The 27,660-nt window shown below is 42.3% G+C and overlaps 1 protein-coding gene across 1 annotated transcript; it reads right to left on the bottom strand.

Annotated features, from left to right (window-relative positions):
- Positions 1–81: 81 nt before the first annotated feature.
- Positions 82–27,660, bottom strand: Scr (Sex combs reduced). Its single transcript, XM_017150349.3, is given in 3 exon segments — positions 82–2,617; positions 19,769–20,754; positions 27,027–27,660. Coding segments are annotated over 2 exon segments (1,713 nt in total). The 5' UTR covers positions 20,721–20,754; positions 27,027–27,660; the 3' UTR covers positions 82–1,856.

Raw genomic sequence — 27,660 nt, forward strand, 5'->3', positions numbered from 1 at the left:
ATCCACCGTAGAACACTACTTAGAGAACCATAATTCCCCTCCCTTCCAATCCAAGATCACTATCAACTAAAAGCATACGTGTACAATTTAAAATAGTTTTTATTTTTTATGCCATATTCATACATGTTTACATACTTGTTTTGTTTTTTCTTTATATTTGTATTGTTTTGTGGTTTCATAGTTGAAGTTTTTTCTGTTTATTTTTTTGTTTCCATTTTTTGTATAATAATTGCCTTTGCAATTGAACCCAGATTAAGGTAATGCATACATGCGAATTTCATTAAAAATTAGTTGCGTAATTTTATTTTTACATGGAATGCAGTTAAACTTTTTGCGCCCACTGTGTCCTGGCGGACAGTGAGTGCCCCCTTAACCCAAAACTTTAAATGGGGTTTCATTTCAATCGATTGGGAAAATCATTTCTTTACGGTTCCGATAAATTGCATTAAACAAACAATCGAAAGTGTACAAAGTAAGACTGAAAAAATGTACAAAATGGGAAACAAAAAACGATTGATTAATTTGTGCTAGGTATTTTTTGTTTGATTCTCTCATTTTCCATGGGTTTGTTCCTTTTGCTTTTCTTTTCTTTGTTTTCTCTAAAATTTGTCTTGCTAATTCGATATACATAATTTAGACTTACGAGCTAGGTTCACATAGACTATTGATAGTTCTAGAATGCACTAACCTTAGCTTAGCGAAAAGTACAGCATAAATAATTACTTTACATTACGGTTATGGTTTCCTTTAGCTTTAGGCTTTAACAATTCCCGCTTTAATAAAATTTCGTTGGCTTACTGTATCGATTAACTACCGAATTAAATTTACAGACATTGTAGAGAGGCCGTTGAATAAATAATGTGGAAGGGGCAGCTGCTGTTCTAAAGAAAATCCTGATTAACTATAGCAATTTGCATGCTAGATTTGAAATATTTTACTTCCTGTTTATCTTCCGAATTTGTTCTTCAGTGGCAATTAAAAACAACTGATTTTTGATAAAATTAGTAAAGCATTTTCCAAGCTGCTAGAGCACTTTCAACAACACAAACGCAAACACACAAAATAAATTGATTTAAACAGTTACAGATATTTCCAAAATTTTCTCTCCAAGACGAAACGCAAACATAAAAAGGCGATCCCCGAGCTGGGGCGCTCTGCTATTTACAAACTAAACAAAGCCTTATGTGGTTAACTAGAGTTAGGATCTCTACAAGCTAGGAGTTAAGTACACTCTTTAGGACTCCCTGGAGGGTGCTGGGTGGGTGTTGGTTGGGGATCGAGGTCGGGGGCGATACAAACGAAGGGCTAATGTTAATTAGAAATCACTTTGAAATTATTGCAGATATTAGTTTTGTTCAGCTCGACAGCTTTGTCTGTTCATCTGTGCAGCTTAGGACTAAAATTATGCTATGCTTACGAACTAACAGCTTTTCGAATACTGCTTAGAGAAAGAGATTCATCATACTGGAGGGACCCTCGACCATTCGCAGGGATGGACAGGTGAAACGCTAGAGCTCAACATATTAAGGTAATATCGATCACACCTGTACGATCCAACAGCAAGTTAACATCTAATATCAAGCTGAAATTGATTCGCATAGACGTGAAATGTACGATCCTCATATGTCGAGCTCCATCATTTAAGTTCTGAAAGTGCCATCGTGAGTAAGAGATTGCGATTGCTCGGGGTTCCGCCTCCAGTATCATAAACCCAAGCGAACCATGTGGATATGGCTCGCTTCTTAGCTTAACACGAATCAGTTGCAAACAAGAAACATCACTGGATGTTGGTTGATCGACGGGCGGCGATGGGCGGTAGGTGGCAGGCGGCAGGGGGCGTGGCCGGCGGACAGAGCTCAGCAGCAGAACAAGTTGCAGCCGACAATGTCCGCCTTGAACTCCAGCTGCAGGTCCGGATCGGGCTCACAGTCCGACTCCAGGAGCTGCTCGATTCCCCGATCCTGCTGCAGATCGACGGGGTTATCCTGCTGCTGCGGCTCCTGCTCCTGCTGCCTGATTATAACCTGAGATCAGAACTCCTGCGGATACTTGATGCAGTCGGGCGCCTGGGAGCCGGAGGCGGTGGAGGCGAACAGGGAGTTGGGACCGTTGCCATTGGTACCGCCGCCGTTGGGCAGCGAACCCGGGCCTCCTGCTCCACCTGCTCCACCCACACCCACGCCTACCCCCACCGAGCCACCGTCCTGCGACTGGTAGCCACTGGCCGCCGAGGCCGCCGCCGCCGTCTGATATGGTTCCTGATACAACTGATTGAGTCTCTAACCAGTACCCGAAAAGTGCCACGCGTCCTATGCGCTCAGGTGCGCGAACTGCGACGGATGGATATCGAACTGGTGGTACGGATGGCCGTAGGGACCCATGTGGTAGGGCACGATGTTCATCGAGGCCATCTTGTGCTCCTTCTTCCACTTCATGCGCCGGTTCTGGAACCAGATCTTGATCTGCCGCTCCGTGAGGCACAGCGCGTGGGCGATCTCGATCCTGCGGCGGCGGGTCAGGTAGCGGTTGAAGTGGAACTCCTTCTCCAGCTCCAGCGTCTGGTAGCGGGTGTATGAGGTCCGTTGTCGTTTCGTCTCGCCATTGGCATTCACAGTACCTGGAGGGAGAAATGGGAGACATGAGTTAGTTGGTTTGGTTAGTTAAACTAAGATAATAAACTAAATAATGTAAATTATTCGAAAAATCGCATAGTATTTGAGAAGAAATTAAAATAAAAAAGTTTATTGATATTTAAATATTTACCTAATTGACAGCAATTAGTATTATTCTGTACTATTTCTTAAATCTGGTCACTTAAGCAGACCATAGAATAGTTAATTAATTAAAATCAATTCCATTTAAATATCAACATTTCAAATATTCTTTCCCTAATTTTCCCCTGCCAAACCAAAAATCATTTGTTTCTGCCACAAAGCATTTGAAGGCGTTCCTAGGCAATCGTCAAACGTTCAAGTGGACAACACCGCCGATCCCCCAGCTTTCTCACCGCTCCGAGGCAGTTAATTTTTTCATTTATATTGTGATTTTCTGCAACGTTGCGCATTTCATAAATATGACGTGTCAAACTGCCATTTGGTGGCACCCGAAAAAGTTCCAACTTGGTATTTTGTGTTTATGGCAAGAAAAGAAAAGGAAAGGGCCGCGGGAAGTTTGGCGAAGGTATCTCGCTCCAGACAGATGTTTGTCGCTAGCCGAAAACTTATATCCTTGTATCTGCAATCGTCGGAAGATAATGACAATTTCCCGTTCCTGGCAATTCGCCCCCGAAAACTATTCTGTCATCTGCATCGGGGTTTTTGTGAGGCAAACGGCACGAGGGCGTTCGAAGCGCGTCGTTCATAATGAGGGGGCGTGCTGTTTCAAAGTAGACTTTTAAAAGCCATTTACCGTGGCGTGTTATTACGGCCAACTCAATTGGCCCGCCCGCTTCGCTTGGGCTTTTCAATACCCGGCGAAGAGTTGAGGTTGAGGCGGCCCTGCCATAGACAACTCTGTATCTGTATCTCCAGTATTTATATCTGTGAAATGTGTGGCAGTCAGTCAATGTGATAGACGGCAACCGCTGACTTGTGAGTGCGTCCCCCTCTGTTTTTGGGGCATTGCTGTCTCGCTCGGCCCCAAGTTCCACCCACTTTAAATGGGTCATGGCCCATTTGCTAAATGAGAAGTAGTTTGGCTCTCTCTGTTTAAGATACGAGTTTAGGCTTCAGATAAATTGTATTATTTTTAAGTAATTAAGATCAAGTGCAACTTAAAATATCGTCTGACCTTTAATATACGAATTTTAAACAGCTCATAAACCCATGTTATTTTTATTATTATTAAAAAAATGTCATCTCCTAAAATGTATTTTTAAATTTTTTTAAAAACCCTCTGTAAGACTGTAAATTTGGATTTGTAACTTTGGAGGTAAGGAAATAAATAATAAAATATATAAATATAATGGAAAAAAAATACTAATTTTATTTTAAATACTTAGCACTCAAACTAAATCCAAATATACGATAAAAAAGATTTTGGGGGGTTTAAGATATAGCTCTTTGTTCCTTTTCTAAGTAAATTTAATACAATCAACATTCTTCGTTGCCCTTGCCTAGCTAAAGATACAAATTTAAGCTGCGGCTCGCTTTAAATAAAAACAGAGAGCCAAACCGCCCACACACACTGCACACTTCCGAAAGTTTTCCGCCGTTGTTGCTGCTGTCACAGTTTAGTGGTCGTCGATGTGACGTTGGCGGAAGATGTCGGGTCACATCAATCAGCGGCCAAAATCTAAATGGAATTTCTGATTAAAGTCGAAATTAATTACCGCTCATTTAATTAAAGCGGGCTTCGGTGGGGCCTGGCCAGTGTGGCCAGGGCGCAGAGAGAGCGCCGACATCAAAGCTCCTGCACTTCCCTGGCTGCCTGGCTGGCTGCCATCCTGAATGGGCTTAAACTAATGACCAAGTAAACAGCGAGCAGACAGTAACCAGACAACGGGCATCGGCTCCATCAGTCATGTGGATCGGGCGGCGAAAGGGGGCCTTCGGGTTACCCAACTGTTGGCCAAATTGAATTGCACTAATCTTGACCCATTTCGTTTTGCTGCAACTGTCAGTCAGCCCATCAAATTTGATATTGCAAGTAATATTTCTGGCTGGCCATTAGACCCTCTCTTCAGGGGGTGTAAACTTTTGCCGAAACTTGGCAGACTTCCGACTTCTGATGCATGATGTGCAGACGTTTTTGAGTGCCCTTTACTATTTGATAAGCAGGCATCCTGACCTTGCCCACGAGTCCGGCCAAATCGATATGTCCTGGGAGCATAGTTTCCTCGGGGGTCACAGACATTTCTTGTTTCTTCATTTCTTCATTTTTCGCCTGACAGAGAGACAACAAAAGACAAGCCGAACACTTGCACTGCCGCCGACCATTTACAATTGTCAAATGCCGCTGTCATATGTTGCAATTTGTTTACACCACTCAAGGGCTGAGTGGAGGGGAAAGTGGCGGAGGCACCAGCATTGCGAAATGTATCTTTCGGATGCGTGCTGGTATCTGCAAGAGTTTGGGGCGCCTGAAGACTTGAGAAAGTGCCTCGAAATTAAGTACTTCTGTAGCTAAACTAATTGTTTTGTCTAAAAGATTTCTTTTACACAGAGAAAAAAACGGAACAATACCAGATTGAGATTGTCTCCTCAATTTGTACATATCAATTTTTCCATATAAATGTAATACGAATTCATACCAATATGATACGAAATCATAACAATTACCCATGTTGATATGAATCCGTAACATATTAATATGAATACTTCAAAGATTGATATGTTTTTCATATCAAATGGGGCATCGAAAAGTCTTCGAAAAAATAGTATGGCTGTAAAGTTGTATTTTTGTTGTATTTCTGGTATACAATGGTATTATAACGCTTTATATGCTGTGGTCACACTTACAAGTTGAGCATGCTTAAACGAGCTAATTTTACATTCAAGTTTAGCTAATATACTCGCGTGTAACTTGTCGCGATGGCCCAATAGGTAACGCATCCGACTCTGATGCGAGAGGACCCCGGTTCAAAACCGGCTAAGGCAGAGAAAGTAAAAAGTTTTTAAGGCGCATAATTAACATTTCCTTAACAATATTAAGAACAAAATTGTGGTAAAAAGTTAATATGATAAGATTACTAATAAAAAAAAAAAAGTTGTGTTGTGTTGTGTTGTGAGCGGGATTTGAACCCCGTTCCCCCGAGCACAAAATAATATCAGGACCTAGCACCTTGGCCTCTGAGCCATGCCCACATTTTTTTTTTCGTGGCAGAATGCTTTTCTGAGTTAGAGAAAATACAATACAAAATTTTGTAGCAAAATTTGATATGTGCGCATAACAATCTATTATGAAAAATACCACATTCATATGTTCGAAAATACCAATTTGGTATGTTCGAAAATATACTTTTGGTATGACCACATATGGGACCAAAATTGATATGAAAAAATACCCGAATGATGACCATTTTTGGTATTTTTTTTTCTCTGTGTAGCATTTCTAAAATTTGACTGACTTGAAAAATATATAGTTTCACCAAAATTATAAAATTGTTTTGACTAAGTTTCCAATTTATCCATACAGAATACATGTCTTATAATAACATTTAATATAATAATTTCCCAGAAATCTAAACATTTCTTTTGCAAATCATCCCTTTTAGCTCATTATGTCTAAATCAGGCCTATCTCCCTCCAGAGAAGATCACCATCACAGGCATCATCAGCCACTAATTCCCACTCAGATTTCGTTTGATTTCCGACTAAAGATCAACACACATCCGCAAACCGTTGAGGCCCGGCCGAGTGTCAACACTACGGTCTCTGTTAGCCCTTCCCTCGTGGTCTTCCTCTGAATACACATTTTTCTTTATTTCTTGGTTAACTACATGCGAGTGAGTAGCGCATCGCTGTCGTCATGGCCAGGCGCAAAATCTAAGGCGAAAGCCCCCAACGAGTTGACAGGGCAGCGGCAGAGCATCATCCGAAAGCAGCCCCATCGTATCGTATCCAACTCGCATCCAACGGCACCTGGCATGTCATATCACTGGTGCTTATATCACTTGCAAGGGGAGGGCTTTTCGAGGGGGCCAGATCTCTTGACAGCGCCAATGAGCGAACATTCGAAGCGTTTTACAAGTTTGTTCCCATTTCCCTGCCACCTCAATGGGATGGGATGGCATGGTTTTGGATTGGGACTGGCACTGGGACTGGGATGCCAGCGCTGTATCTTTGTCTGTGTCTGGGCATTTGTGAAATACTATATAGACATATTGGATTTTGCATGTACAAACATATATGCGCACATATTTTCGAGACGGAACGCCTAAAGAATGAAGAATCAGCTTGTGTGTGACTTTTTTGTGGCGTTGCCTTTGCGCTGATACCCTTTTTTTTTAGAAAATGGTTAGGTTTCTTGAATCCCACTTGTATTATAGGAACTAAAAATAAAATTATAACTCTGGATATCTGGATAACATCATATTAAAAAGTATTTTTACCAACAATAAAAGGGCATCAAGACCTCGGCTCGACCAGAAGCTCCCTTCATTGTTGGTCATTTCATTTGCATTTCGCGTAAGATGACGTCAAGTGTACTCGGCTAAGAGAGCATCGGCTGACAGCCGCTTAACATATCAGTTGGAAATTTGAAATTTTTTGGTGCATCCCATTTCGGCCTGCATGCAAAAATCTGTTTCAGAATTTATTAAGTGACGATCGGAGCTGGGAGCTCGGAGCTCCTGCGATCTCAGTGTCACCGGGATCGGTTCTGCAATTCAAATTGCCATTGTCTGGCCGGGATGTTCGTGTTCCCTGCGATGTTTCGCCTGTCCCTCTTTGCATACTCCCCGATCGACCTGTGATTGACACGGGATTAGCATACACGGGCCTTCGGCCGACCGCTGGCAGGTTCAAAGTTAAGCTGAAAACCTTTGGCGTAGGTCAGACACCAGTACCAGTGTCTTTCGAGCCGAAGTTTAATTGTTTTCTGTTTGCCGCGGCGCAAATAGAAATGAAAAAATACGACAAAAAGATACTTGCGGCTTGTCACAAACACTTGTACCGGTCATTTGTCAACGGTCTGGCGTCTGGTCAGGCGAAATAGCAGAAAAAAAACCCACCGACTGAACATCGTCATCGTAATCAGCAACGTGTGCGGCACTCCAAGATCCCAGCACCTGGGATCGCATGGTATTATATGGGAGCGCGGGGAGCGCGATCATCTGGCGGCCTCAGTTTTGATCTTATCATGCAAAAACAACTTTGAACTTGTTGCACTTTTTACAGCGAATTGTAAACTTTACACAGTGAAAAAAAGAACACGACAATGGGATATTATTCTCCCAAAAGTCTAAATATAATAAGCTGTTTGTCATGATTACCTGATTATGAACTTCTTCATAAGAAAATACTTTCATATACCAAATAAGATGATTTATATTTTTCCCTGTGCAGATTTGCCGCGTCAGGTTGATGTCCAAACAGAAAGTTCATAAATCAACCCACTTCCGATCATCGCGGCATATCGGTGGCTACTTAAGGGTCCCCTGGCTAATGAGTCGTTTAACCGAAAACCATTATCAATGTCACATTTCCCGCCGAGGGTCATTACTCATAAGAGGCGGGCGAGTTAAGATAGGAATTTTGTCACAAATTGAACTAATTAAAGACAACAAGTGATCTTGGCCAAGATCGCTTGAATTGACAAGGAATTCCGAGCAGTTTTGCGGCTCTCTGAAAGTTGAAATTCCCTCAAAAATATGTTTCGAACTCGAACAGATCCAGAAATAAATCAGACGCAGAGTCGGAGGTGCCACGCTTGAGGTCTGCTGGAAGAGATAAATCTTGGACCCTGGTGCTGGTACTGGTACCGATCCGATGCGATCGGTTCGGAACGGAGGGATATAGAATGCAGATGGAGGAGTCAAAAGGGCCGCCGCGGGGGTCGCGAAGGGGACATGTGCAGCGCGCGGGTTAATTTCTTTCGGAAAAAGAAAATTAATCAAGTATGCCGTCGCCGGGCTATCTGAGAATGTATCTGGCTCTCTATTCGGCAGGCTGTGTCTCTCGTCGGGCATTGCATTCCTTCGGTGATAAATGATGCTGCCCGGCGGTTTGAGTCACTTTGTGTGTGTTATTTTTGGGGGCAGGCGACAAATGATGTGACATTCGTGATAATGAAAGTGTTACCGTGGCCCCCACCCACTCGGTGCCATTCAGCACGCGCTGGACAACAGGTGTTTTGGGGTCCATCGATGTCCACGGACCATTAAAGCGCTATTAAATCGTAGTCACAACTACTGTCTGGACCTGCCAGGGTATGTATTTGTCACACCCTGGAAATGAGGGATGGATTGTGTGTGGGAATTCCCTAAAAAAGAGCAGCCACAGTAGGCGAGCTTGATCATTAATCACAATTCAAATAAAGGAAGCGCTGCAGTCACAGGATGGTGGTCAGAAAAATGGCAAGAATATTAAAAACACTCCAAGAAATGGGATGCAGCCAATTTCTGGTGCCTCTGGGGGGAAACTTTTTGTATTGTTTTTTGTGGTGCGAATTGTGCGTGGCCTTGTCCTGCTCCCACCCACTTTCCACCCCGCCTCCTCAGGTTTCTGGGCATTCGCGTGGCTGCCTTTGGCTCGGTTTCGTGAAAAATGGAAATTATGTCAAGAAGTAAATTGATTATTTCGCTTTAAAGCATTTTTCAATTTATATTCCGTGTTTGTTGTCAACACGAACACATTCAGTTTCGTCAGCCCGACAGCCGCCACAATGCCCAGCATTTTATTTCCAGCTCTTTTTTCGCCGTTTTCTTCACTTACTCAAAGGCACTCGAGTGAAATGACATCATGTGGCACAAAGCTCTAATTCTCGACTTTTTGGGCGACAGCTGATGCGGTTCGTTGGCAAACTGAACGGTCTGAACCTTGAAGGTTTTCGGAGGGCAATCGAAGACCTGGGTTCTTTGTCCAGATGAAGCAGCATATGGTTTCCGGTTTTTCAAAACAATGTGCAAAAATTAAAGCGTACAAGCCTTTTCATATCTCATTTGTGAATTTTTATATTTTTATCAATATATATTTAATAAATGTGGGGATATTGAATTCGCTTTTAAAGTAAAAAAAATCATTTTAAAAGTTTTCAAAATCAAACACGAATTACCACCAATTTTATTTGAAATGGTATTACGTCGCAATGAGTTTCGATCAGTTTCAAAGTCGTTAATTTAATCTACAAAGCTAAAATGTATTATTATGATTAGGTTCACAAATTTCAATCAAATATTTCGAAAGACAAAACATTTATTTGAAAGAAAATTTAATTTATTTCGGCTTTAAGATCAACGTAATCGCCCTATCAACTCTATAATGACTTTCTTACTGTTTTGAACTCCCTCCAACGGATCCCACCAATTAAGCCAGCCATCGAAATCAACCTGTTGATTGGGCACTCAGGACTTAAGTGCTTTTCGGGGATTAAGCCAAGCAAACGCCCCCGGGAGACACGTGACGCCCCCGACCAACCCACTTCACCTGTCCCCGCCCCTCGGACTTTTCTATCCCCGGCCATAGACAATCAACCCTTGGAGAGCTTTCCATAATTGTTTTCAATTCGAGACAGTTGCCAACCCCCAAACACCTAACACCATCCTTCAATCCTCCGCTGGCATAATGAGCTGGGTAACAAATTATGCCGCTTGTAGCTCGTATTGTGTTGAAAATATAATAAATGAATTATCTGCATAATTAATGAGCTTTTAATTTTTAATGGCGCGTCGCAGGCTCCCAGGGTCCGAGAAGGCGAATGGACCGACTGACGGAGAGCCAACATAAAACTCACCGAGGAACCGAGACCAACCGAGTAGTCAGTGGTTATCAGGCCTGGCATATCTTTTAGATACAATTTTAATGTGACTTCTTGCAAATTATTTATGCGCGCATTTTCGCTCAGATAATTATCGTTTATCTCTGATTTAAAGAGTTCTCTCCCGCCAGAGGAAGATGCTGGCCATGTATGCGAGCCCGAAGAGGGGAGTGTGTTCGTGTTCGAATCCAAAATGACTACCTCAGTTAATTATGGGGCTCCCGAGTAGGGAGCGAGCGTCGCGCATGCGCACATAAATTAGCCGAGCTGCGCAGGAAACCAGTTCTCCGCGCTCTCTCCTGCCCCGTGAAAAGACCGCGTAAACCGAGATACCCCTTCTGCAGCGAAATACCCTGGATACGATCCGTACCCGTACCGGTACCGGTGCACGGTGCACCCATTTTTAATGAGTGTCCTGTCGTCTGCAGTTGAATGAACGGGCTACAAAATGCGGCATTGTCGTTGTCTGGCTTCTGGAGTTCTCGCTCATTTTCATTTTCCCGCAGCCCCATGATTAACTGCTCGGGGTCTTTGACTGGCGCTGATGACCACAGGTCCTGGTTCTGGTTCTGTTCTGTTCTGTGCTGTGCTGTTCCAAAGCACCAACTCAGTAATCAATCACGGGCACGTTGAAGAATTTTTTCCCCGGCGATTTTGATTTACTCGCGTCGCACTCATTGACTTTCCATTAATAATTTCCTTTGTAAATTGCATCCTGTGGCAATTGTTGTAATTGTGATGAATTCTTTATTAATGCAAAGTGCGGCGGGAGCGGGGAGGCGGGAACACGAGAGGAGCTACTGTCAATGGCGTTAGCTTCAATTATCTTCCATATTTCTTACGCCGTCGAGGCTGGGCAATTCATTTGCGATCCATCAGATGGCTGGCGGACAATTTGCATTTGAATATAAGCTTTTGCCCCCCGGATTCTCCACTATTTAATTCGCTAGTTAATGCGATTTTGATGATGCATTTAAATTCAGTTATCTGATTGGCTGTGGGTTGCATAACAGCGGGCTCAAGCAAACAGAATTAAAATTGAGGCATTAAAGTTGGCCCAGGTCAATGGGGTTTGGATTAAGTGTTCTACACAAGCCATTAGCCGATATACTTATAGGTCATTAATCAAACGGAGAGTCAAATTCAAATTACGGCTAATAGAGCTGTAGAGTGCGGTTTATTTTATAGAAACTCTTCCGATTTTTGTTATTCACTGAATAAATTCTTATTTAAAGACTCTTTCTACCGGTTCTTGTCTCAAAAAAAGTGTTCAACCCACGGCTAAATATTGCCGCATAGCTAATTAAATGGAAATACAAAATACACAGCCGTCTCTGCCAAATTAAGTTGAAATTTAACTCGAAGAAGTAAAGTGATGTATTTGCAAGCTTCGTTTTTAGAAAACAAAAGTATTCAACATGGCTGCCCCGGCAACATGTCAGAGAAGATGTGAACACGAAAAAAGCGTACAAAAAGCGAAAAAAAGACGCAAAATTAAAACCCAAAGCAACGACTCAACGACGGAGGCTGAAACCGAGGCTGCGGTGATGAAGATGGAGATGCTGATGGTGAAGTCAGGGCGCGGAACAAGTTTTCAAAACTTGCTACAAAGGTGTCTTTAAAAATCTTTTAATTTCGACTCTCTTTCCCCCGGCCGCTCCCCCCTCTTTTTTTGCTCGAGCAATGTGCAAATTTGCTGTCGTCAGTGGGGAACTGAAAATGGAGCTGGAAAAGGAGCTCAAAAGGGCCTGGGAGCTGGGAGTCACCGCCCGCCTTTTAATGAAGCGCGAAGTGCAGCAAATGTATCTGTATCTGTGACTGCACAAGGAAAAAAATCTCCCAATTGGGTTCACTTTTGATAGATCTTATCGCGAAACTTGAAATTTTTAAAATATACTTTGGGTAACATAAACACTCAACAAAATAATCTCCCATATGTCAATTTCAAATCGATTAAAATATGTAACTTAAAAAGTAACTCCCAAGAAAATTACTTAAGCATTTGTATGACATCTGCTTTCATAATATACGAACCTTTTTTATGTGCTTCATTAAATATTTGTATTTATTTTTTTCGGTGCAACCTTGAGCGTATTGAAAGTAAAGTAAGCTCAAGCTAAAGCGGTCCTGGCCCTCAGGGCAGAACGTTGCCAACAAATTGCAATTGTTGCCATTGCATTCGAGCTGTCACTGCAAAAGGGAGACAACAACAACACACTCACACAGAGACGGCAAAGTCCCAGAGCTGACCCTTGAACCCCGGCGATTTTAGCACGCCATAAACAGGAAGAAGGCCCCAATTCACGGCCTGCTACGAAATATGGCCAGGAAAAGCCAAGTGGAAGTGCCAGACATTTAAATCGAATTGGCTTCAGGTGGCACGCCGGGCAGCCCGGTTTTAATCTGCGAAATGTAAGCCAGTTCGAGGCACGTAGCCGCAGACAGCAGATACATATGTATCTGCCAGATACATTCGCACACACCCGGACCACGCGTGTAACTCAATTTTCAATGGAGAAGGTGGCAGCACACGTTCCTCCGCCGAGTTGGGTAAAATCCGAGGAGGGGATCCCAAAAACCCGGCTCGCTTGTGGGTTTGTCTACTCAGCCAAATAGTTTTGCCGCCTGCATTAATAATTCACAATTTCATCTCGGATTGTATGCGATTTGTGATGGTTTTCGTTTAGCTTGGGTTTTGTTTGCTGCCCAGCTCCAATGCCTGTGGTCGCGACCAGGTACCACTGTACCGAATCCATAGCCTGTTGCTGGTTAATATTTGGGACAGTGGGCAGCAGTGTTAAGAAGTGAGATAAATGAGGGAGGTTATGGCTAATTTTAATTACTTAGAAAACGTGCGTTAACGTTATTTTTAGACATTTGAGAATAATTGAGATAGGTTAAAAAATCTCCAGCTGTTCTGCCTGCGTTTCCCAGATTTAAGCACTTAATATCCCCATGCGACCCACTGTGCCCAGTTCGCTTATCGCCATTGCGTCATTTCATTTAAGTTAATGCGCAAAGAGATTAATATTCTATGCGTATCTCAACGAAACCGACCAAAGGAAAAAGGGGAAAACGGTAACTGGGTGAGAAGTGGATACTGGAGAGCTGGAGTGTTGGGGATCCGGGGAATCCGGCAATCCGTGGCCATCTGCAGATGTGCGCCAATTTGCGACTGAATTTGATAAATTCGCAATGCAGCGCTGCCGTGACACTCGGTTGAATTTATGGCTCGCACTTTTTCACCATTCAAATCGCAATTACTTTGCTTGATTCGCAATTTAATTTTCTCCCTCCCCGGCCGGCAATCGAGTATCTGGCAGATATAGATATACGAACATGCACTGACCGATCCGCTAGTTCTCTAAACAATGGAGAAAGAGTAAACACATTTCGGATGCTGTGCCAGTCCATTAGAATGTCGTTTTAAAGTGAAATGGTTCTCGGGCAGTTGGGGCTCCTTCGTATCTGTATCTGTATCTGCATCGAAACCTATATATGTTCTTGAGCTGCATCCACAGATGCATCTGTATCTATCAGCGCTGGCGCATCATCAGTCATTAGTGGCGCCATTGTTGGCTCTTTAAATATTGCCGTCTTTGTTGCCGGCGAGTGGCGTCCATTGTTACTGTCTCCCTCGAGCTCTCTCCCTCCTTTCCCCCTTTTTATGCGCTTTTATTAACTTTGGCCAAAATGTGGCCGACTGCCACTTGAAGGCATCAATGGGCAACTAAGTTTCATAAACAACAAGCTCTTCGGGCCATCATTCATCTTTTTGTGAGTGTCGAGTCGAAGACGCTTTAAAAGCGTTTTCTTCGCCGACTGATTTGTGCTATACGATGAGTGATATTTTTAAGGCAGACAATGCCTTCGGGTATGTACGCATATATATAGAACTGCACTAGAGTTGACCTACAAAAATGTTTAAATATTTGGGGGATATCTAGCCGAATCTAGCCGCTAATGAGCAGCTAATTTCAATTACACTCTACTGCATGTTAAACTTAATTAATATCTGCTAGAAATAAAAAAGTAGTCTATTATTAAAATTTTAGAATTATAAAAGTGAAACCAAAAATAGAAAAAAACTTTTAAAGTCAATATATTTTAAATTCACAGACCTAATACACTAGCTTATGTTTTTGTGTGTTCGATTACTGAACATATTAAAGAGCATCAAAATTGGATACGACTTAAATTGGATACATTATGGTTGAAGATTGAGAAGAAGACTTTATTCAAGTGAAAATGTAATACGTTTGGTGTCATGATAATAATTTTGTTTTTTTTATATCTTTGTAGCCCAGTGTTATCACCCGTTGTTCTCTTTTCAGTGCCCGTATCTGGCCGACTTAAAGCCGAATGAATTTCAATTCAAGCAGAGTGATGAGTTCGCTTAGCATCCCTCGGAAGCTGAATGGGGCACCGAATTCATTAAGAACAATCGCCAGTAAAATACACTCTGTGTTTCGTGTGCCAAAAAGTTACGCTTGGTGCGAAACAATTCGACAGGCACTTCTGTTTTCGGGCTCGGGCTCCCATTAGCGGCCCAGAGTGCCCAGAGTTGGCTAATAATAGGCCTCGGCTTGGGCAAGAGCCATCGTCGTCATCTGGGAACCGGAGGAGCGGTGAAATAAATTCATGTTCTACTGCACTTTCAGCACCTTGCGATGATGCCGGGCATTTTGCATTCACCTCGCGCGGTGGGCATTATAAAAATCATTTTCATTTTTGGGGGGACCTTAGAACGCGCAGAGCTCCAAAATAAAAATAATAACAATCATTATGATTAAACGTAGCTATTTGAAAAGTCGTGTTCCAAGTTAATGAAAATGTAATTGGGCAGCGAATGCCGGGCGCGTTTTTCTTCCTGGCCCTGGATCTTCGGGCTCTCCATCTCCAACTCCGGTCTCAGTTGTCTGGTGTTTCGTTTTTATGGGCGGGGGCAGGCGCAAAAACATTATGGCGGCAGGAGCTGGAACCGCAGCAGCAGGTCCACCAGCAAACAGCGACACCCCAGACCCCATTCCCCATACCCCAAACACCAGACCATTTCCGAGATCGGGAACACAACCCCAGTTCCACACAGGGACAAACAGTTGTCCTGAAGTGGATTATGAAAAGCGAATACAAAAAAGTGTATTTTGAAAAACAAAAAATTTTGGATGTAAAAAATTATATTCTTTGAAATTTAAAAAAATAAAAGTATTTTGCAATCGAGACAAAGCCTTGATTTACAAAATATTAAAGTGATTCCAAATTTAAAAGGAACATCTAACTTTTATAAGAAAGGATATTTTTTCTTAAGAGTGCTTGACAGAAAACATTCAAAAATGTATCAAGCTTATAATTCTTGCAATATAAATTAAAGAATCTATTTATTTATTTAATTAATTAATTTATTTAATAAATAAATTGATTAAATTTTAGTATTTAACACCCTCTTCTTTGAAATACCTCTTAGTCTTATATGAAGTAAAGCCCGAATAATTATATAGATCAAGTCTACACAAAGCTCAGAGTCTTGTTTTCAGTGCACTTCCAGTCTCAGAGGCTGCTGCATTCTGCTGCCTTGCAGCGACCGTCGCGTATCTTGTATCTGGCATTCAACTCGTTTGCAAACTATTAATTTTGTGTAACATCCTGGCATCTGCGGCATCGAGTGGCCAAAGCCTTCGGGTTGAACAGCACGATCGGCGAGGGAAGCAGAACTGCAGATATTTGCAATTTAGATTTGGAAAATAGACTTTTGGCTGGCAGTGTTTTGCAGCACGTTAGATTTATTTTCCTGGAGTTTCCATTTTTGGCCGGGCTTCTGTTCTGTTTCTTCAGTTCAGTTACCATTATTGCCACGATATTCGGTAATTATACGAATTATATGCAATTTAGCGAAATTTTTAAAGCTAAAATAGCATGCAGGTCTGCGCATATTTTTATGTGCAATTAGGCACTAACTAAAGACTCTTGTGGGGCCACTCCAAAGAAAAAATATTTAAATATGTACAAGTATGGCCAAACAGATTGTATAAATAAGTAAACAACCCACTAATTAGGGAGCGGCCTGCTTGAGAGAAATGTCAACAAATTGTCAATTTGTATAGGGAAAAAGGGGAGAGGCGATCAAATAAACATTTGACATTTCAGTATTTCAGCAGGCAGCACGAGTATCTTTGTATCTGAATCTGCATCTGAATCTGTGGCGGCAGGTATCCGCTGGCTGCATCTTTTGATGATCTGCTTGGAGGTCTGCCAGCTTTGGTCTTGTCAATTAGAGAATGAATTTCGAATGCCAAACGACTTCAGAAGACTGCATGCGATATTAACCAAACATTCAGCTACGTATGCTCGTTTGTGCTTATTGGCAGATACTTGATGCCAGGAGCTCCTGAAAACTAAAAAACTCTTGTTGCGAAAAGTGTTTCGCAGAATTCAGACAGCCTCGTTGGCTCTTTTTCGCTCTGAAGATGGCGTTTGAGCTGGCGTTTTTTCTTTGCATTATAAAATGGTTGCCACAGTAACAACTTGACGTGATTATATGCAATCAGCCGGGCTCCCTGCCACTCCTCCCGGGCCTCCGCCCCCCGATTCCCGCCCCATGAGCAACATGCACTCCAAATTTGCATAATTGTTAACATGATGTTGCTGTTGCCTTTCCTGCCGCTGCTGTTTTTACTGGACTTTAATCAGCGCCTGTTTCCGATGCTACCCTCCAGATTGCCCTTTATTATTGGCATTTGCGCTGCTTGGCACCTGCAACAACGTTTTTTAATAGCGATTCTTAGTTCAGCCGCAATTATAAAAAATCCTGCACATGCCAACACACCCAGCGCAAATTTCTAATAAAGACATTTGCTGTCGAAAATTGAGTTGTGCCCTGGACGCTGAAGTGGCTTAATTGCCAACTAGCAGGCTGTTGACTCCTGGGCTCCTAAAAAATATGGGAGTGGTATCTACAGCTAGAAAAATCCACTTTGCCTCTCTAACAACTACACTTAAAAGTTGGCTCCTTAGAAGATGTGAAGTTACCAGAAAAACCTCTTCAAAGTGTTTCTAATTCTCTTTAGAAAAACTTCGATTGCCTGTACTCTTTAAAGATACACCTAGATATATCATTAAATTTGCAGATATAGTTACACATAATTGTATGGCCTCAATGTATCTTTTACATAAGAACTCCAACTATTGTAGCTGCATCCACGGGAGATATAATTATATATTTAAAGATATAGCTGAACATAGTTGTATAGATGGCTGCCTTTCACATTGCCCTCAACCGAATATGATTAAGAAAGTAATTAAATCTCGGCGATGCATGAAAACTCAAGGAAAATGGCAAAGCCAGACGGAGATGCCGAGATACACGAGCTCTCCCCCAGAAATACATATGTAAGACCGTGCGTTCTCTGAGTGCGTCTTCTGCAAATACATACAAATGTATTTGCATCTGAGCCCATTTCATTCATGTCTCTTCCAGGCGCAGTGAAGTTCATTACTACACCCCGCTGCAATCAATTTCTTCCACGCTTCCACTTGCTGCAATTTGAATAACAGATACTCGCCGTTCTTGTTGTTATTGCCCGGCTGCCATGAGTAACAGATACATAAATAATAACAATGTACCCCATTGATTGGAACCGAGCGGGGAACGAGTTTCCTCGCGAATCGAAATGGAAAATCAAACCGAGTTGCTAGTCAATATGTGTCTGTATCTGCTGACTTGTTGGCAGTGCGACTATCTGCAGCACCTCAGCATCTCTTTAATTGGCTGACATGTTGTGATTTCGGGTTGTCAAAAGCCGGTTGAACAAGCAAATATGGAAATGCAAAATGCAAGCCAGCAATTAACCCTTTCATCGGGCGAAATCACCTATATTTAATGCCCCCATTGAATAATTTCAAGTGCCATTCGGTTATACTTCAATGAGCTAATGAGCGCGGAATTTGATTTATGAGACACCAAGTCGAAGCTCGCCGAAAAATATTTCCCAGAACCTGAATCTAATGATTTATACGCGAACAGAAATATTTAATTATTTTTTAGCTAAATAATAAACGAGCTGCAGGTAGGATTGCAGCCAGGTAGATCCAAGCAAATGTCAAACTATTTGCAACCCAATTAATCTCCCCCGGCCACCGACGAATATGAAGAATCTGCTCAATAATTTGATTCTACTTGGGATCCCCGACTGACGACTGACTTCGTGAGTTTGCCCTGTCGATGGGTCAGAAGAGGTGGAAAAATTGTTGGAAAAATTGGGGAATCCGATGGTGGCAGGGGGTGGCAGAAAGAAAAATCTGTGTGCGCGCCAGAGACATGATGAAAAATCACTGAACAATTTTTCGTTCACAATTTTCCAGCCCAACGAATTTCGGGTGGAAATTTGTTCGGTTAAATTTAAATATAAACCGAGCGAGGTGCTGAGATTTATATCAAGCCGCCAAGACACCTACATATATTTCTATCTGTATCTGTATCTTCTATCCGAATGTGCATCTGTATCTGCGGCGGTATTATGAGTTATTGTGGGAGTCAGTCGGCCTTAGCTGCGGGATCGGATCGCTCCGCGTTTGTTTACAATTTTCACAAGCTACGATTTTCGCGGTCGAGTTTTTCACGCAGCGTTTCCCCTTTTCCTTCGCCCCCGCCTTCCACGAGACTGGAGAAAAATCCGAGAGCGTAAGTGCGAGGGAAATGTTGTTATTGTTTATGTATTTTGACAAGATTACCCGCGCGCACAGTTTGCCAGACAATTTGGTGCTAAGCACTCGGCAACACTGCCTTTGCTGCCCAATGAATATGGATAGTTGGCTAGTTGCAACACCCATCTCGAGTTAGTGAGCCAAGTGTCTCGCAGAAGTGGTAATGAGCACTGGATGAGGCACCGATTGAGGTGAGTTATCGGTGGATACATGTTGATTTATGAAGCAGTTTTCTAGGTAATTATATAATAAGTGACGGTGAGTCAGTAAAGCGATACAGCACATTATGGAAAAAAGGAGTATATGTAAGAAGTACTTAAAAAGTAGAGTTTTTTAATTGACTTGAACTAGTTTAATCGGCAAAAATAAGATAAGCAATGCGCCTTGATTATCTAGTAATTAAGACAACAGAATAAGAATGTTGGAGCTATCGCAAATAAAAACAAAAATCTTCAGAAGTTAAAACAATGGTTAATAGAGATTTAAAGTATCGGTTCAACATGGTACGTGTGCGGCAGAGGCGGAGCAGAGCTGTTCCCTATACCCTCTTAATGGGACCCTAACGACCCCGGCTTTAAAGTGATTAACTCGCCTCTATAATTTAAGGAGTTTATCCCTTTTAAATTGCAATATAGTAAAAAGAAGTACTCACTCGTTCCGAGATGCACTCGCTTCATCCAGGGATAGATCTGCGGCGGATTCTTCTTGCCGTTGCCGCTGTTCTGGCTGCTGCCCGCCTCGTTGCCGCTGTCGCTCTCGGAGTCCGATTCCCCGCCCCCCGGACTGTGCATCGGGACGTTGACGTTGCCGGGTCCTCCTGGAACCCCGGATCCGCTGTGGTTGTTGTTCAAACTAGCTGCGGCGGCGGCGGCCGCCAGACTGCCGCCCAGAACGCCCTTGTTCAGCGATCGGGCCACGCTCTCCACCACCGAACTGGGCGACAGCTTCGGCGAGATGTCCCGGGTGGACAGATCCTGTGGACTGGCCAGTGACTGGCTGTTGTTGTTGTTGTTGCTGTTGGCGCTGTTGTTGTTGTTGTTGCTGCCGGGCACACCACCCCCTCCCCCACTTCCGCCCGGCGTCACCGGATCGTTGGCGTACTTGCAACTGATGTTCGCCTGCTGTTGCTGCTGTTGCGGGTGTTGCTGTTGGGTGAGTTGCTGTTGCTGTTGGGCCGCAACTGCTGCCGCCGCATGGGCATGTTGTTGCTGTTGCTGTTGTTGCTGCTGCTGTTGCAGGAGCAATCGCTGGGGCTGCAGCTGTGTGTAGTCCACCATATCGGGGTTTCCCTGTCCGCCGTAGGCCGCCTGATTGGCGTAGTGAGCCTGCGGTGTGTTGGGGTACAGGTTGGGCGTATAGGCCGCCGCGGCCGGGAAGTAGTCGTTTGCCCCCGGAGTGGCCGCCCCCGTACTGCCCTGGCCCCCGTTGGCCCCGCCACTGGGCACCACGCCCCCGCTTCCACCCGCTCCGCCTCCTCCACTGGCGCCCGCACTCGAGTTGCCCGCTCCCGGGTGATTCTGCTGCGGATTCATCTGCTGCGGATAACAGGAGGCCAGCGAGTTGACGAACTGGTACGAGGACATCGCAAAGCAGTCGGGATCCATTCTGAAGCCAGGGGTCCTAGTCGATGATTGGAGTCTGCAAATCAGAGACGAGGGGATTAGAAACGCAGTCTTTAGGATTTAGTACTAGAAGGTATTTCTTAGGGAAAACCATTACCAATAAAGCAGATATAAAGTGGCTTAAAGCACAAATAATGTAACATAAATTCCTTAGTGTTCCTTAACTTTATGTAGGTATATTGAACTGAGTAAGTCCCTAAAGAATGATAAATAGGTTGAGAAACCATAAAATAAATTCTTTTTCTTGCTCTTTGAGCTTAGCTTTGAGATCTCACTTAGAGATTGGCAACATTGTATCGAAAAAGCTGCGGGGGATTAAGTATTTACATTTAACTAAAGATAACTCGGATGAAAGCCAGTTTTCAATTCAACTCATTTTAAAGGGTTCGGAAAAAAAATCCCCAGGGGATAAATAAGAATTCTCAAGAAGTACAAATGGTAACAACAGCATTTCAATACTTGTATCAGTCCCAACTTATCCGTGCTGATACAATAAATAGATAATGTTGCATTGTTAAATACGTTTTTAGGCTTGAATTATAATTAAAATAAGTTCACTTTTAATAAAATATGATGACGCTAGCTTTTGTTTGGATATTCTGTATTTCCTTTAAATTAATTCAATCACAATCGGTGCCTATAAAATACCTGTTGAAGAGGCAAGTTAGGCAAGCTGTTTTCAGTACTTTGAGCAAGCAAAACCCCAAACTCTGTATCTGACTCACGCCTCTTGATTGGTTCCTCCCTCGAAGTGTTTCTTCACCCGCTGATAATTTCACTTGCCTCTTACTTGGCTATTATTATTATTACTTTTAGAACGGTAAAGAGTCGGGTTTTTTCTTATTTTCCGCTGGTGGAGATGGAGAGAGCTTGGGCTGCCTAAGCATGCAATTTAAGCGAGCCGGGCCGTCGAAGTGGATATTTATATATATATGTATAGGAGCTTTTGGCCGAGGAATGCCGAGGGACCGCCCACTCTTCTGGACACACTTGGCGGAAACTTCTTGCGGCTGCACTTGCTGGCGAGGCCCAAGAACCCCCTCCTCCCAGTGCAACCATCGCAGATATTGCAGTCTTGGTCTTGGGCATGTTTGTTCAATGGCGGAAAACTCGTATTCTCCGCTGCGCAGATAGCAAACAAAAGCAATGACCCTCCGCTTCGAAAGGAGCTGAAGGAAAGGAGCTCTCAAATCGCCCCAGAGCCGAAAAAGTGCAAAAAGGCAATAAGGCAAAAGAGGCCAAGCGAGGCCGCTGCACATGAACATGGCCAAAAACTAAAAATCGAGATGGCAATATATCACAGCAAAGGGGAACCCTGTATACCCTTCAAAATACTACAAAGTCTTGTCAAAAATAAAATATTGCTCCATTTGGCAAAAAAACATAAAAATTTAATTTAAATGAATTATTTTTCGATCTTTTTTTATTTTTTTAGAGTAAATAAACATAGTTTTACCTCATATGTATTTATTTCTAACATTGCGGCAGTGAAAATTTATTTTAATTTCGATTTAAAAAAGTTTCATAGCAATGGGAAAACTGCTAATAAATATTTTATTTTAATGAAAAGAGGTTATAAAGTTCTCAAACGTAACTAAACTAAATGATAATAACGCCATAAAGGGTAAATTAATAAGCAGCAACAGCAGAGCACCGAGAACATTGGCCAAAAACAATGCAAGCAAATGCACACCCCGCGCTCCCCTTACCTTTTTTTGTGGCTTGAAACCAATAATTTTGATTCAGTGGGCAATTTAACCCTTTAGCACTGTTGGCCAAATGAAAGGAGCTCTCAACTTGGGCTTAAATTAAAACGCCGTACGCCATTCGAAACTGGCCAAGAACCCAAGGAGCGAATGCTCAACTTTGGACAGAGATTTATTTGATGAGCAGGGCTCTCGCGGAAAACACAACAAAAAATAAAAATTAAGGAAATATTGTAAACTTGCCTTCAGGTCTGCGCCCCCCTCCCCGTACTCCCTCTCCGATCTGCAGCGATTATAGGCTTTAAGACCCCGGTAACGGTGCTTTGGAGAAAACCATTTCGACCTGGCAATATGAGAATTATAGTTGTAGACAAGCGCCCGTGTTTAAGCCGAACAAGGCCGAAATCAGCGAAATTATAGGATCAGCGTCTCTGGCTGACTTTGAACCTTTGACTGGCAGATATTTGAACAACCTATAGGTCGAATCGATTTGGTGGCGATTCGAATAGAAGCGATGAAAATTGATTGGGTGAAAAACCACAATTTCAAGCAACCAAACCAGAAGTACCAAAGGCATCCAAAATTGGCCAGCTTAAGTATTAGAAATTGATTTGCATATTTGGTATACACATTTATTTTTACACAGAAAGGAAATATTTTTCTTTATAAAAATTATTAATTTAAAAGAAATATTAAGGCAATTTCTGGTAGTAATCTGGTGGAAACTTAAATTAAAATTCATTAAAACTTCACATATTACTTGAGTAAATTTTATGTATTTCCTCTTCTTGCAGTTGCATTTTTAAAAATCAAACTGGATGCTTCTATCGAGCACTTAAGGGCAAATTAAAAATTCCAAAAAAACTGTGACGGGGGGGAAAAAAGCAGAAGCCATAAATTAAACGAATTTTGAAAATTGTTTTCCAAATAGTTTGAGACGGCGCTGAGGCGACAAGCGGTTCAATTGGTGTTAATTAAATCCATGAATAATAAAAAGGCCGGCGAATTTTGCGGGCACCGAAAGAGACGGGGTACCCGAGAAAAGAATGAGAGGGAGGGACAGACGTTGTCTTAGATTGGCGATCGTCGGTCGAGCTCATAAGAAAGCCATAAATTATGGCAATTCTTTCGGAATCGGGCTTAGCGACATTTTGGACTCGGGCAACTGAGTTTTTCTTTTGTTCCTCCTTTGTTATATAAACACTTTTAATATGCCTCCAAATGGGAGTGAAATTTCTCTTTTGCCCCGATACTTAAACCGCAGAACGAATTTTCTTTTCCCGTCCTCGGCTTTTTCCATTTCCCACTGCCACAGGTAGGATCAGACCCTATCTGAACTGTAGAGGAGGGTAAGAGTCGGAGTAAGAGTAAATAAACAGCAATTGAGTTGCACATGCGTCTGCCGATGCCATAAATCAATTGGGGAAAATATTCCAGGGCGACAGCTGAAAAGGGTTTTCCTACCCGAACCTCATTCAAGATGTTGACGTTTCAGGGGTTTGCGGGGTCTTGACTTTCCTATGCGGCCTTCTTATGAGCCAGAAGCTGCGGATCTGCCCAATTAAGATGATTAACTTTTGCATAATCAATATTTGTCGTTGGAATTTGCATATACAAATGCTGGCTTGATATTGATTGCTTTGAAGATGTAAGAATAAAAAATGGTTTTCAATGCTGTTATTTATTTTTGTAACGATAAATTAATAATTTGAATGTTATAAAGTTAAGCAGCGTTTAAAATGTATTACAATTACACTATTTTATGGGTTCACAGTGAAAAATATTGATTATTTTTTATAATATTTTTTTTTGTGCATTTAAGAAATATCAATAACCTTTCACTTTTACTTTTATCAGTATTAAATTCGGACTTTAAACAACTTTTGCTAATTCTATTCTCGACCCAAGTGAAGCAAAACCTAGCCTAACCCGTTTCGGCTTAAATACTCTGCTCAACAGCCCATCGGAGGAACTGTCATCCATTTCTGAGCTCTCCATCATCGTCATCTACGTCATCGGCCCAAGGGCCACCATCTTAATTATGAGTCGAACAAAGCACCCAAAGCAGTTACTTCTCCTACGAATGTCGCCGGGCTGTTTGTCGTCACCATTACGGATTTTGTACCCAAACGAGCCCTGGCCATAAATCATAATTTTTAATATTTGTTGTCAACAGGGGCGTAGCTTGTGTGCATGTAAACACGCCGCTCTAGAACCTCAAACTGCGGTACGCACGAGTTCAACTCTCAAAAAAAAGAACAGAAAAACAAGATAAATAAAAGGTATTTGCGCATGCGCAGTCACACTCATTGGCAAATCCTGTTGTCCCGCTCACTCGACAGCCAACTGGCCTGGGAGGAAGAGAGAGGGCCAGAGACTGTGTGCGGACCCATTAAAAAGTCATAAAAATTTGTAAGCACCTCATAAAAATAGTCATAAATATTATTCCTCTTCATCTTTTTGTGTCTTTTTTTCTCACTCCCAAAACATGCATCTCTTTCTGTTTTCTGCTGCGGCAACCCTCGTCACAGTTGCTGTTTGCGGTTTGTTTGTTTGTTTGTCATGGCCCTCATAATTTTTATGAGTTCTCCAATTGTTTTCCCAACTCAAAACCAATCATCGATCCCGATCCTCACTGCAAGCGGCCATTTGTGGCTTAGTTTGTCATCTCATCTCGGCCCTGATAATATACGATCTGTTGCGCAATGGTCGAACCGGATTTATCATTACAGAAGTCCTGTTTCTGGTCAAGGACATCTCAATTGTGTAATATTTCATGGTTATGCTACTGTTCATGGATAATCCTTGATTAACTTGATTTGTGGCAGTGTTTTTGGGCGTGAGGGTGAATTGTATATTCGGTGAAAATATATGAAGGTTGATTCTGATTCTGTTTAATTTTTTGAAGTATTGGAATGTTTAATTCTATTTTTTTTCATTTCAATTTGAAAATTTAAATTTTTGTATGTTCTTCTAAGCTTTTTTATTTGACTTGGAACTTTGCGGCTTCCTTCTCTAGCATTTATTGTACACATTTCGTTTCCTGACAGAAATGTCTGCCATTTTTGCGGCCAATAGATCAACGACTCTAGCGCAAATTTGTAGCTTGCGTGTTTGCGATTTTGATTTATAAATATGAACAAGTTGAGTTGAAATATTTGAGGAGGGCGTGGAGGAGAGCCGGGGTTAGTCCATGATGAATGTCTCCGCCAGGCGCAGGCCAAATAAATTACGGCGCTGCAGAAGACACTCGAAGAACTTTGGACTGGCCTCTTCCCTCCAATTAGCCGTGTAGGACTGGGAATCGGAATGGGACTGTTACTGGGTCTGCAACTGTCTCAGTGTTGTGCCCACATTATGCAATCGGGGCAGCCAGCTCCTCAGCTCGTCAGCTCTTTGATCTTGGCCCACCCCCGGCGAGCTGGGCGAATGAAAGTGACCTACATCAAGTGGAATTTCTTCCACTTACAGCACATATGGAGGGCCATGCCGGGATGCGGAATACTGCCCAGGAGCATCGCTTCACTCGGTCATTGGCGAAGTCCCCTGAAGTTCCAGGCCAGTGCGTCTTCTTTTTATTTTACATAATTTCAGGTTCGCCCCATGGCGTCTTGGCCAGCGTGAGTTCGAGTTCCCGGGCAGGGGCCAAGCCTATATGGTAGGTATTTCTTCATCCCTATCCGTACTCGGGCTTGGTATATAGCGCTATGTGCCTGGATTAGCCTTCTATATGCGCCGCTTGTTAGGCATTTTTCATTCGCTGTGACATTTCGCCTTTGTGCCTCTTAATTATTTCAAAAGCGGCTGCATTTCGTTTTAATGAAGTGAAAATTCCTTGCGTTGATACCGCACACGCAACCCAATGAAAAATTACCAAAACACACAGCACAAAACAGAAACAAAGGCCAGATATAAAGAAATATATAAACATTAAATTCGGGGTTCGGTTTCGAGTAATACAAACATATTTTATTGATGAAAAAATGATAATGTTGCTATCCAGATAAATATTTTAGACAGTCAGCCCTATGTTAAAATATATAAGATTTTATTTTCAAGGCGTTAAGCTCTTTAAATGTTTCGTTTCTGTTAATTAAATTTAAATATCCACTTTAGATTTATCTTTGACTAGAGAGCCCTATGTTAAAATATATAAGGTTTTTTTTTTCAAGGCGTTAAGCTCTTTAAATGTTTCGTTTCTGTTAATTAAATTTAAATATCCACTTTAAATTTATTTTTGACTAGAGAACCCTCCACCAAGTTCTAAAATATAGTATGTTCTAAGTCGAAAAGAGACCATAAGAACTTGTTTAAAATTATAATATTATTGAATCATTCTTACGGAGATATTTAATTTTCTAAGAATTTCTTTTAAAAACACAGTTTTGATGTAGACGATATTTAAAGTATCAAACTAAATAAACTTTAAGTTTGCTACACTATTTTTCAGCACTTTAAAAAAATAACACAGAAAATACACAACAAAACACTAAAATGATAATTTCTAAACATCCTTCAACTATTTACACCTGGCCCATAGAGGTGTAACCATTTTTGTTCGCCCTAAAACTCGTTTACTCACAATTTCAGTTAGCCGACGGCGTTCACCTCCGTTGAAGTGAGTTCTTTTTCTGATATTCACTGCACTGAATCACGAATTTCACTTGTGCTCAATGCGGAAATTGCAGTGGACAATCGAGAAGGTAAAATTGTCACAACCAGCCGGATATCTAGAGAGTTAATCCGATGGCATCCTGCTGGCAAATTGGATAGACTCTTGCGATCTACCTGCAGGTGAATGTTTTGAATGGTCCTAAGGGGTAATTGGCCGCAAAGGACTAAGCGACGGATTTGGACGGCTTTTGGGTATCACGAAAACACACGCATTTGCGTAATTTGTCACGGATCGCGATAAGTATCTGCGGGATGGCCAAGTATCTAAGTATCTGCGCGAATTTCACGCCGAATTTATGACTGTCCATCAACGCCAGCATCGATGCAAGCACTTTGCAGCCCATCCATCTTCCGCCAAATCGAACAGAATTCGAGAGTCTTTGTATCTTATTGCGCGGCACAGCTGTGTGTTGGATTGTTTGAGTTGCAGAGTGTTTTTATTTTTTTGTTTTATTCCGGTGTATCCGCGGATACGTGCTCGAAGCGCCAATGTCTCACTTTGACTGCTCGGGCATAATTCAAATATCTGAGCATCAATAAAA

The sequence above is a fragment of the Drosophila takahashii genome, chromosome 3R (genome assembly GCF_030179915.1).
Source record: "Drosophila takahashii strain IR98-3 E-12201 chromosome 3R, DtakHiC1v2, whole genome shotgun sequence".
NCBI lineage: Eukaryota > Metazoa > Arthropoda > Insecta > Diptera > Drosophilidae > Drosophila > Drosophila takahashii.